Source organism: Bipolaris oryzae, assembly GCF_000523455.1.
Source record: "Bipolaris oryzae ATCC 44560 unplaced genomic scaffold scaffold_202, whole genome shotgun sequence".
Taxonomy (NCBI): Eukaryota; Fungi; Ascomycota; class Dothideomycetes; order Pleosporales; family Pleosporaceae; genus Bipolaris; species Bipolaris oryzae.
Window position 1 is genome coordinate 1 of NW_006911478.1, and position 11,532 is coordinate 11,532.

An 11,532-nucleotide genomic window follows, 5' to 3' on the forward strand; every position below is an offset into this window, starting at 1 on the left:
TTCTCTAGATCTAGATCCCTGTCAATCGCGATTTTTGGTGAGATTTTGACTGGCCCACATACTGGGGTGGCCCGCTTACTGGTGAAACACGTTATGCTACGAAACTTTCCTCGACAGGGATGTGCTCGCGAGCGCTTGCCTATGGCTTTCATGCTACCACTGGATTTTTACTTTACATGTTGCAATGATATGAATGTTAGCGTTGATCTAAAACGTCTGTATTACGCCCAGCTGAGTGGTAGAGCTTGGCTATGAGGGGAAATATCGCGATATACGCGCAAAAACTCTTTCTTGTTGAATGATGATTATCAAGGACTATTGCTCGCTCCTCGTCAAGCTCGCTGTTTCATTCGTTCAGGTCGCTGTCGCTTCACATCGAGAGTATGAGTACGTGTTTCTTGCTTACTCGGATCCAGCCGCAAAGTATCTGCTTACTGGCAGAATTTTTATTATTACATACTGTGTCCCTTGTTGCAGCGTTTATTTTTCCCTGTGGTGATCATGGACAGGGGACTGTCAGCCGACCTGGTGTCCGGAACACGAGCTGGACTGGATACTTAGCATTTGACCACGCGACAAAGGCTGATGAAGCCGGATGCCCCTTTTAGCTTGCACTCCACGCATTTTGCTTCAGCTACGATGTACTTTTCCTGCGCCGGCGTTGCCCTTGTGTATGGCCGACCACCAAGACCATGCTCATTGATCGTATGGTGCAAAGCCGCCGCGTTGCCGCGGACCTGCACCGTCTCGTTCTTGTACCGGCCAAAATCCGAAATTTTGTAGATCCTATCTTCAGCTTACACCTAAGACCTCATTGTTCTAGAAAATGCCGCTTACAAGGTACGTATAGACATACATTTTTGACGTGATTGCGACGCCAAGTGGCCTCCTTTGCGTGGCACACCAGCGAGGTAAAACAGTCTGTCCGGCCAGGCCGGGAGTATTGATGGAGCACAGATATTGGGGAATAAGCTGGGTAAATGAGGGTGTGACCTAACGAAAGCATGGCCGACAAGTGCAGCTGCCGAACATAACACGCCCGTACTTGGTTGTTTCCAGCACTGTGGTTCCCATGAAACACTAGGCTGATTAGCTTGTTCCCGTGCCAACGCGAATAATCACTGCGAAGTGCTTCGATATGTCTAAAGTAAGTAATATGTGCGCTTCCCGTTTTCGCAGTTGCGACCTCTACATATGCATAGACCAAAAGACCAAGTCGGCGAACGTGACGAGCATTCAGCGCAGTGGGAAATGAACGGGCCTGGGCAGATCACTTTCTATTCATCTTTTGTGCATGCTTTCTGTGTCTCTTTTTTTGGTGCCGCTGCCCGTGTACTTTCCCTATGATTAGAGTTTCTCACTTTGTAGTGCGTTCCCCTTCAATCTCAACGTTGGCTCAAAAAAGATACCATTCAATGTCCATGCGACCAACCCCCAAGACGGAAAAAAGCTTCTGATTTGATGTGCGATTTTTCATGGCATGCCTACAAGTTCTGATACAGCGCTTCTTAGAGTTGTTCCTGTCTATGTGTGTATAGAGAGATCCACTTTGTCCGCACCATAATGGATCAAACTGTATGGAAAAATACGCTAAACTTTTACACAAGGGTAGGCCTGTGAGTCGTCACGGCGAAATGAGCCGCTCTGCTGTATTAATGTCACAATAATCAGCCAATCTCGCTGCATCTACATCTTCATTTGACTAGTTTCTCGGAATAATAAACCAATCACGAAGGGGCTTTGACTATGCTCGAAGTTTATTTACATGTTTTCTTTTTCAGATGAAGAAACACCAAAGCTAAGGCTATTGTGCTGCCCTTGCAATATCAAGCTGTAACCGCAATCATAATTGCAGAGACAGTGCTGCGCACTTAAGTACCTTTAGACCCACATCAGGACTAGCGTGATCTTCTATATGTGGTATCACGTCCTGGCTCAAGCTCGCGATACTGAACCCCAAGTTTCCTAGGCGAGGATCTGGTAGTTTTTGTAGGCGTGATACGCGCTGAGAAACCGAATGCAGCTGTAGTGTTTCTTACAACAGCAAGGGCCTGCCGAACTTGGCAAGCGGGAACTCAGGTTCTTGCGCCTTTTCTTTGTCTTCAACATGATGCATGTATTTCTGTTTTGACTGTTTGTTTTGGGGGCCAATTAAAGCTATGGTGATGCCATTTTGTCTGTTAAAATGATCCTCATGCCCATTCAATATTTTGCTACTTGCTTGTTGAAATCTTGTGTCGAGAAGAAACCTCACACAGCACACCAATATAGTTGAGGAAGAATACGATACCTTCGCGCTGAACTCCAGTTTAGTACACTACTCCACATCGACTTTGTTTAGGGGTCTCGTGCTCGCAAAGCAAACGAAGAGCAAGATACAACGTCACGTATTTTGAACATCCGATCTGCCGACCCAAACGAGATTTGACCTTTCCGCCTGGCTACCGAAGCTTTCCAATTTCTTCATCATGACGCCGTCTCAAAGCAGTCGCATCATCATCAATCCTACTGGAGACGCACTGATAACTTTAGAGAGCCCAGGAAAAGTCTTTGCTCTCTGGATAGAGCCCCTGGATACTTTAAGCGATTCAGAAGACATAGGCACCGAAGATTCAACTGAAGAACTCGACTATGAAGACCATAGCGATGGAGAGGAGATGCCGAATTGGATGAGGTGGGACGAATCAGACCCAGAATACGATGTGCAAGACCGACCCACGCATCAGGATGAGCCAATACCTTCTACAACTTCGGGAAGACGGATTCATGGAATTGTAGTGCCTTCTGAAGCAACCATTACAGTCAAACCAAGCTCTTCTCAGCCAATCTTTTACCAGGTTTCATCAGCGCATCTCATCACAGCATCCCCAAAATTCAGAAGTGAGCTCCTGGCCTCTAGAGACAACCAGAAAGATAGCAATAACCTCCATCATATCAAATGCTCAGACTGGGACCCTGAAGCATTCGAAATACTACTCAACACATTGCATACTCGCTACCGCCGAGTGCCAAAGCAGCTGAGTTTGGAAATGCTCGCTAAAATCGCCGTAATGGTCGATTACTACAAATGCTGGGAAGCTTTCGAACTGATATCTCAAACATGGATCAGACACATTCGCGTGTGCCACCCAATGCCTCAAACCTACAGCCGCGACCTAATGCTCTGGATGCTGGTCACATGGGTATTCAAACTACCGAAAGAATTTAGCAGGGCCACCGCTATAATGTTGCGACAATGTACGGAGTCAAAAATACAAGACATGGGGCTGGGAATTCCACCATCAATACTTCGTATGTTGTACCACAGCTGTGATAGTAGCATATTGCTCACATTAAACAGGGACGGTGGAAGTCCGACGTTCAGAAGCCATCGGGCAAATCATCGAGACATTCAACTGCTGGATCGATGAGTTCAGCGACACCTACAGGTGCCGGGTCGACGCAGACTTGTCCTTTGAGTGTAGCTCTATCTTACTTGGCGCGCTCATGAAGCAGATGCGAAATATCGATGTTCTATCACCTCAAGTCGTCGCGCCATTTGATGGGTTCAGTCTGGAGAAGGTCCATGAGAACATCAAAGCGATACAATCGCCGATTTGGGAAACGTACGATGGAGTTAATGAGCTTTATCCTATTAAGCATTCTTGCGGCTTTCAAGGCACGATTATAAGAGATGTTGGGCACATTATTGCGAGGGCGAAGGGGCTGGTGCTGAATGACTTTGTGGATTGCAGTGAGAATATGGAGGTTTTGAGTCTTCGTTGTCCATAGGCGCTATCGTGGAGAGCTTCTTTGTGTCCGCACTTCGGTATTTGGCTTTTGCTTCGTATATACCCACATTCACGAACATTTTTTTCTGGACAATAATAAACGAATATGATATGAAGATGTTAGTAGTCGTAGAGTTCTGTCAATCAAATATTGATGTCTTTCACTTTATTTGCGTTCCGTGATCGCCACATCATATGTTGCTGGCAATTTTGGTATGTCATTTCAATAAGGCTAAGCTAAAGGCTCCTTGATGTGTCTGCTGGTGGATCTGAATTAAACAGTTGCTAAAGTATCACCAAAAAGGTTGATGTCGTGCGAACACCGCAGTGAAGCCTGGGATGCCCAACCAGATCATCACTGTACTATTACATCAATCATGACGACTTCTATCATCTTATATCTCCTTTTTCCATTGGCAATATAAGTCTAGCTATCAGTTACAATTCTGCCAAAGCCTCTACGCTGTCACCTGGCTGTTAATCTCCGTTAGCTGGAAACTCTTACCTCACTGCTCTAGTGAGTGAGAGAACAAGGGACATTGTCCACTAGATATCGTGACCGCTATAACTGAGCCTGTCACTACAAGCATCCAGGAGTTCCTGGAATCCTCTTCTGTTAAAATCTTTTGGAGCCTTGTAATCCCCTGCACCAAGCGCCCAGCAGAATCAACATGCCGATACTCAAGAAGACTTCTGACGTCAAAAGCACTGGAATGATGAGTGCAAGGTAAGATATATCAAACATCAATACAATAAACATGGAATGCTCAAGTCAACTAGCGCTGCTGCCAAGTCGCATATCATTGTTGTCGACGTCGGACATGAAACGACAAGATATATTTTGCACAAGAAACTCTTAACTCAACACTCTGGACTGATCCGACACATGATATCTCAAGATCCCATCAGAAGATTTTTTGCCTTCCAAGATATCCGCACTGATGTGTTTGATGTCTTCGTGGACTGGCTGTATGAGAAGAAGCTGCCTCCATCTGCTCAAACTGTTGATGGTTGGCTCATATTCGATGTATACATGCTCGCAGACCGACTCTCTGTGATTCGCTTGAAGGTTACATTGATGACTACACTCTTTCGTGGGCTTTCTTCGCGTTACGTGACCAACGACACGGTCTGTAGGCTTTTTGCGGCTCTACCGAAGAGCGATCCATTGCCTCAGCTAGCTATGGATGCATTCTGTATCAACGATGCTACTAAGAACTTGGATGCAGAGAGTCTCGGCAGCATTGATAGCTAGCCAAAGCAATATCTGACCGGAATAATGCGCAAGTTTAATCAGCTAAGCCAACTGCCCGAGGAGGAGAGAAAACTCAGGCGTGAAGACTACAATATGGCAGCATGCTTCCCGGACTCGACTAGTTGAGATGAAGCGTGAGGGCCTTTCTAGCAATCAGAGGAGAACAGACTGAGCAGAAAGCTTGGTGAGTGAAGTTGGGCTTGAAACTACTACTTCACAGGAGAAGATGAAACTTATGAATCATTGTTTTTTTGGTATTTTAAGTGGAAGGAGATCAGAGGGAGAGACTTTGCACGGTTCAAGAATGGCTCTAGGTTCTTTTGGCGTTATGGGAGGAGTGAATAAGAAGTTGCTTTCTCACCGAGACCCCATTAGCGTGTGATGACATAAGTGAGGCTCCGCCGTCTTGGTTAGCGCCGCGCTCCGAGCTTCAGCAGCGCCATTCGTCATTTCCTATAAGCAACCCTACTTCCACCACAGGTACCGTTCCTTTAACATAACTCTTTACGGTCCAGACAAACGCTCTTGCATTAGCTTGCTGAGCTAAGAAATCCGTCACACAAGCACAAACACTGCGCGTTTGCAACCCAATCGAGTGCTTCAACTCCAGTAATTCACAGCGGTCTTGTAAGTCCATAGTTGACAAAGCTGGGCGCATGTGCTGACACGGCTCACAGCCAGCTTATATACCCTCCGCAGCAATCATGTCCGACGTCGAGGCCGAGCAGAAGCGCGAGGAGGATGAGCGTCTTGATACTGCAGAAGACCCAAACGAGGAGGTACGGTCTGAGCCCTTTCCTGCACGCGGAAGGCATTCGCCCAAGTTTGGCACAATGCGCGTGTCTGAATATTCACATCGCAAGTAAAGGCACTGACAACAGCGTACAGGAGGAAATCTCTGCAATGAGGCGCCGCGTTCAGGAGATGGAGGAAGAGGCACAGAAGTTGCGCCAAATGCAGCAGGCCATCGACAACGAACGGCACGAGATGCGCGAAAGCAAAGAAGATGTTGATGCGCGGAGCGTCTTTGTCGGCAACGTCGACTACGGAGCCAGCCCCGAAGAGATTCAGGCGCATTTCCAAAGCATCGGTAGCATCAACCGTGTCACCATTTTGTTAGACAAGTTCACAGGACATCCTAAAGGGTCAGTACTAAGAGGGGGTTTTCCTTGAAGATTTGCGCGTCCTTGAACTTTTGAGTCAATTGCGCGCAATTAGTTGGCGCAACGCCGGAATCGCCCGTCGCGTTGACTTAATTTCTGTCTCTGGACATTTACAAGATCGTTCTTTCGCTACCTGGCAAGAGTTTGGCAGAAAGATCGGAACGCTAATGAGCGTATGCAGGTATGCTTATGTGGAGTTCACAGAACCCCATTTGGTCAATGAGGCCCTGGTCCTTGACAACAGTCAATTTCGGAATCGCAACTTGAAGGTATGATTGCAGCAATGCGTCGCATGATGTTTTTCCAGATGCTAACTCTTCCGTAGGTTGTACCCAAGCGAACGAACCTCCCAGGTATGACGCGAGGCGGACGTGGTGGCCGAGGTGGCGGCCGAGGTGGCTACGGCGGACGTGGCTCGCCATACGGACGCGGTGGATTCAACAGTTATGGCGCTCCTCCTCGAGGAGGTGGTTATCGGGGCGGATACCGCGGAGGAAGAGGAGGTTCCGCGTACCGTCCTTACTAGAGTCGGGCAATAGCACACATGGATTTGTGTTGGGTTCTTAACCGTTTTATTGAAGGGAAGGTTCATAAAGGGGCACATGAAATTGGAACGGAGTCGCGGTGAAGCTTTGCAACAATAAAGGGCTTTGTACTATACCTCAAAAGGTCCACTGGGGGAGGACATGCTGCTTGGAATATGGCATCAGATTTGTCCTCATTTCCACCATCCGGACATAGTTTTCTTTCAAAGGAGCACGCAGTTTTAATAAATCTTTCGGTACCATCTGTTTGAGACATGGCATGATCTTGAGGTGAATGGCCAATTTGCAAGTCAATAGTGAATGCTATTTTGAAAGCAGGACGCTGTCAATGCAGGGAGAGACCAGGTATCGTAGCCTAAAAGGAGCTTTTTCTCCGCTTGCGCATCCTCTCGCTTTTGCGTATGATGCCCCCAGACGCCAGGACCCGTCATGGTAGCGTCAAGGATGCTCCACAATGATTGCGCCAATGCAAAGAAGCCAAACAAAAAATCCAAGAGCAGTTTCGCCTCATTCTCTGATCTCTCTAGTCGCTGGCTACAACCTTGTGTTCGAAGGTGCGGCTTGTCAGACCTCCGTATTCTTCGGTCGCTATGACGACGGTAAAGTGTCTGCCGTGGCCCTCGCAGCAGAAGAGGCACGCGCTACAAAAGCTGCTATTTCTTCAGCCTTCCTCAGCCATGCAGTGCCCTTTCACTCCTCTTTCCGCCGATGTGGTACGTCATAGCCGAGCTACTAGGGGGCTGGGTTCTCCTTGACGATCTGCCTGACTTTGCGCTCATATGCCGCCTTGTCCTTCTTGAACAGGTTGAATGCGTCGGCTTGTGCTGGCGACTCTGGGTTGGGCTCGTCGAGCAGCGACTGAATGCCCAGCAAGATCTCTTTGATATTTATCGCCGGCTTCCAGCCTTCTTCTTCGTTGAGGATGGAGAGGCAGACGGTGCCGGAGGGATAAACGTTGGGGTGGAATAGTGGTGGCACGAATTTACCTGCGGATTGACCCGTTAGCGGCAAGCTTTCAGCATATCAGGGCACCTGCGATTCTGCGGCTGAGTGCCTCGGACGGAAGAGGGGAAAGCGTACACTTTGGTGGCTTTGTTGGGTACTCATCTGGGAAGGTGACTTCCAGCTTGAACAAGCCGCCTTCCCAAATGGTCTTTTCCTTGCCTGGTACACCGCAATCCCACTTCTTAAGGTCCATCATGCCGTTGGCGCCACGCATGGGCTTTGCGAAAAAGCCAAAGGGATGATCCCGTCGCCATGACTTTCTGGTGCGCTGTCAGTAGGTAGTCAGGAAGCGGGTACGGCTGATTGCGCACCTCTCTTCTGAGAGCCGATTGATGCAGAGAGACATTGCAGGTGCGAGTGTGAGGCTGGAGTTTGCGCTTGAGCTGTCCTTTATCGGGGTCTATTCCGGGCGTTGACAAAGAAGGTGGTGTGTTTTTTGCGCAAGTTGTGAGCCGTCGATTGAAGAGTGTGCGGGCGTCGCAGTTATGTACAGGTGACAGTGGTGGTGAAGGCGAGCGAAAGCGGAACGAGACAAGGTGAAGTCGAGTTGCGGGTGCACGTGACGTGACAACAATTATCTTCCCCGGGGCGCGTCACAGCGTTGGGATTGTCGTCTCAGTGCTAGTCTAGATCCCGCTGGCAGCATTGGGAAGGTGCCATGGCCGATCTTGCCCCGCGCTAAACAGTGGCCCCCCCGCTTATGTGAGTGAGGGTACATACCGCTGGGCCAGCCGAGGCTGACGTTGCACATGCGTTTGGCTCATGCGTATTCTTTACCCTTGCCTCTCCACCTTGTATTCCCTATCTTTCACCTGGCACTGAGTGTGGGCAAGCATGGCGGACACGACTGTGAAGAAAGCAGAAGAGGCACAGCCGGCTAAAGCAACACCTGCCACCACTGCCCCTCCTCCACCCGAGGTTGCATCGGATCCCGAAGAAGACGACCTTTCTGACCTTGACGACGTACTGGATGAATTTGCGAACACCAAGCTTGATACCAAAGCACCGACGGCCTCATCAATAGAGGCTGCGTACCCCAAATCTGACAAGGCGCCCTCATCCTCCGGACCTGGCAGGCCGCCTGAAGATGTCTCACCAGCAGACCTGTTGCTTGATGACCAGGAAGAATTTCAGAAACAGTTACAAAAGGAAATGGAGCAGCTCCTTGGGCAAGGCGATTTCCAGAAGCAATTTGAAGAGATCATGAAGGAGATGAGTGAGGAGATGGGGGGCGCAAACCCTCTGGATGCTGGTGCACATGCGCATAGCGAAGGACAAAAGGCTGCGGGGGCACCTACTTCGTCTGAAAAGGAGACTGCTGCAAAAGCCGAGAAAAGCTTCCAAGAGACTATCAAAAAGACCATGGAACGCATGCAATCTTCGTCCGATACTGCCGCATCTGCCGCTGCATCCTCCTCTCAAGATGATATTCTCGCGCAAATGCTTGCGTCCATGGAGTCTGGTGGATTTGGCGGTGAAGGAGGCGACGAGGACTTCAGCAAAGTGCTGATGGGCATGATGGAGCAGCTTACGAACAAAGATATTTTGTACGAGCCAATGAAGGAACTCGACGATAAGTTCCCAAAGTGGATGGAAGAGAATAAGGCAAAAGTGGAGAAAGACGATTTGAAGAGATACGAGGAGCAGCAGACATTGGTCCGAGAGATCGTGGGCAGGTTTGAGAGAAAGGGCTATAGTGACGACAATGCACAAGATAGGGAATATATCGTTGAAAGGATGCAAAAGGTATGCTATCCCTTCCAGAATGCGCCTTTAATATATACTAATAGTCTACAGATGCAAGCCGCTGGCTCGCCGCCGCCGGATCTAGTCGGCGACATGAATGCAGCTCAAGAAGCACTGCAGGATATGGACCAGGGTTGCCCAACACAGTAGCCTCTCCTTGTGTGGTCGCCTGTCTGCCTCATTCTTCCCAGATACCCTTCCAGTATATAAATGATGCTTTCCCCGCCCGTTACACCCCTGACGCCGTATGACGAACGGTCTTATGGGTTATAGGTTGTATAATCAGATGAAGCTCAAAAATCCATCATATCAGTATCCATCATATCCTCATTTCCAAATCCATTCTGCACCGTCTGCGATGGCTGCTGTGACTGACTGTCCTCAGCCATTGCACACTCCATGAATATCGAGTCGTAGTCTTCATCGTCGCTACCGTAGTGATGTGGCTGCGCATCCGGTTCCTGCTCTATGGACGCGATCAACTGTTGAAGCTCGTACTCTTCTTGGGCGGCGATGTAGTCGGCCTCGGTCATGTCAGGGTCAAATTGCGGCGCGTTGCTGAACACGGTAGGTAATTGCGCGTCCTCGGAAGGTTCCTCGATAATGTCGTCATTTACTGGTGGTGCCTGACGCGCCTTCTCTGCTTCCCAGCGTTTGCGTTCTGTTACAAAATCCAGTTGTTGAATCTACGTCATCGGTTAGTTTTTTTTTTGGCTTCCTGGGAGTATCGTGTTCAGGTACATACCTGTTCGCCTCGTGACTCCCATTTCTTGTCGTCGCGGTTATTTTGCACCCGCTTGAAGAACATGTCTCTTCGTCTCTTCGTTGCTGCATCGCGCGTTTGCATAACTGGGTTGGACTTGAATGTGCGCTGTGGAGTTGTTGATTGTTCCTTGATGGGCGAAGACATTGTGAAGTCGAAGATTGGAGGTTGCGCGTTTCCGGAGCGCTCAGATAATGGTGACGAGCGTGGTGGCGTGTATGGAGAGCAATGCGCCATTTGGTGGGAAAAGAAAGACGTTGTGAGAAGCATTTTTTTTGGAGCGGCTTATCGTGCTCGTTGTATTCAGTTGGTTAGGTAGAAGATAAAGTGCAAACTGTAAAAAGTGACAATGTAGTTGTATGAGGGGTTTGGTGTGGATGTAGATGGGAGGCAAAGAAGGTGGAGCAGACGCGAAAGTACGCGCGACAGAGCCACGGTGGTCTGTGCACGCTATCGATAAGAACACGCTTAATGTTCCGCGCCGCGCCCAGACTGTACAAGGATGCCATCGATTCCTACTGACACAATTTAGATGAAAGAAATCTAGACTACATCTTGCTACAACCTTAGATCTAGCCCACGGAATCTGTCCCCACCGCCCTACTTTGTTGGCATTGGCATAAAATTCTGCCATCTGCTGGCAAGGCTCCTGGGGGCATAGGAAATTGTTGTGAAGCGACATACGTACATGATGTACATGACGAATAGGTATTAAAGGCCGTCAACAGGAATTGGTCTGACAATTAGTCAAAACGTGAGAGTTGAGTGGTCTTTGTATTGTGAAGGGTACATGCTGGTCTAATGGACAATACATAAGGATGTACATTTGTCGCAAATTCTGTTGCTAAGCTCTCGCGTGCTACACGCGCACACCCTAGGAGGCCGAAACATTTGCCGCATCTGCAACACACACACGCATCTATAAATGGCAGGTATAACTACTTGTGATTTTACTGACGTATGTATTGCTTATGGGCAGCATCTCGAACAATTGAACAGGGTACCAAAATTCGTCATGACGTCAGATCAGCCCTTCCAGGATCTACGGCACACCATTGTTCTACACGAGCCTATCACACAGCTTGCCACTGAAGAGCGTCGGCATATGGAGATGCATGATACAAATTGTGAATTGCCATGCTTACGCTAATTTCACCGATGTTGGACCCACCTGGGTTCAACTAGCCCGCCACAGTTCCCTCGACCAGACAGAATACGGCAATGCGCTAGTGCTTTGCAGTCTGCAGACCCGCCAGGCCACTGGTCGAGATGGTTCGTTTGGCGT

General features: G+C 48.8%; 6 protein-coding genes across 6 annotated transcripts; 4 read left to right on the forward strand and 2 right to left on the reverse strand.

Annotated features, from left to right (window-relative positions):
• Positions 1 to 2,468: 2,468 nt before the first annotated feature.
• COCMIDRAFT_40669 (uncharacterized protein) lies at positions 2,469 to 3,771 on the forward strand (the record flags this gene model as incomplete). Its single annotated transcript, XM_007694188.1, has 3 exons — positions 2,469 to 2,674; positions 2,813 to 3,291; positions 3,341 to 3,771. 3 exons carry the CDS (start codon positions 2,469 to 2,471, stop codon positions 3,769 to 3,771), a joined length of 1,116 nt encoding a protein of 371 aa, XP_007692378.1.
• A 762-nt stretch (positions 3,772 to 4,533) lies between these two features.
• Positions 4,534 to 5,025, forward strand: COCMIDRAFT_40670 (uncharacterized protein; the record flags this gene model as incomplete). Its single annotated transcript, XM_007694189.1, has 1 exon — positions 4,534 to 5,025. The coding sequence occupies one exon, from the start codon at positions 4,534 to 4,536 to the stop codon at positions 5,023 to 5,025; it is 492 nt and encodes a 163-aa protein (XP_007692379.1).
• Positions 5,026 to 5,729: 704 nt separating this feature from the next.
• COCMIDRAFT_107059 (uncharacterized protein) lies at positions 5,730 to 6,714 on the forward strand (the record flags this gene model as incomplete). The annotated part of the gene is made up of 4 exons (XM_007694190.1): positions 5,730 to 5,804; positions 5,914 to 6,170; positions 6,370 to 6,457; positions 6,514 to 6,714. 4 exons carry the CDS (start codon positions 5,730 to 5,732, stop codon positions 6,712 to 6,714), a joined length of 621 nt encoding a protein of 206 aa, XP_007692380.1.
• A 751-nt stretch (positions 6,715 to 7,465) lies between these two features.
• COCMIDRAFT_107071 (uncharacterized protein) lies at positions 7,466 to 8,084 on the reverse strand (the record flags this gene model as incomplete). The annotated part of the gene is made up of 3 exons (XM_007694191.1): positions 7,466 to 7,719; positions 7,814 to 7,998; positions 8,050 to 8,084. 3 exons carry the CDS (start codon positions 8,082 to 8,084, stop codon positions 7,466 to 7,468), a joined length of 474 nt encoding a protein of 157 aa, XP_007692381.1.
• A 488-nt stretch (positions 8,085 to 8,572) lies between these two features.
• COCMIDRAFT_107055 (uncharacterized protein) lies at positions 8,573 to 9,634 on the forward strand (the record flags this gene model as incomplete). Its single annotated transcript, XM_007694192.1, has 2 exons — positions 8,573 to 9,484; positions 9,536 to 9,634. The coding sequence occupies 2 exons, from the start codon at positions 8,573 to 8,575 to the stop codon at positions 9,632 to 9,634; spliced, it is 1,011 nt and encodes a 336-aa protein (XP_007692382.1).
• A 143-nt stretch (positions 9,635 to 9,777) lies between these two features.
• Positions 9,778 to 10,517, reverse strand: COCMIDRAFT_107054 (uncharacterized protein; the record flags this gene model as incomplete). Its single annotated transcript, XM_007694193.1, has 2 exons — positions 9,778 to 10,170; positions 10,230 to 10,517. The coding sequence occupies 2 exons, from the start codon at positions 10,515 to 10,517 to the stop codon at positions 9,778 to 9,780; spliced, it is 681 nt and encodes a 226-aa protein (XP_007692383.1).
• Positions 10,518 to 11,532: the final 1,015 nt, after the last annotated feature.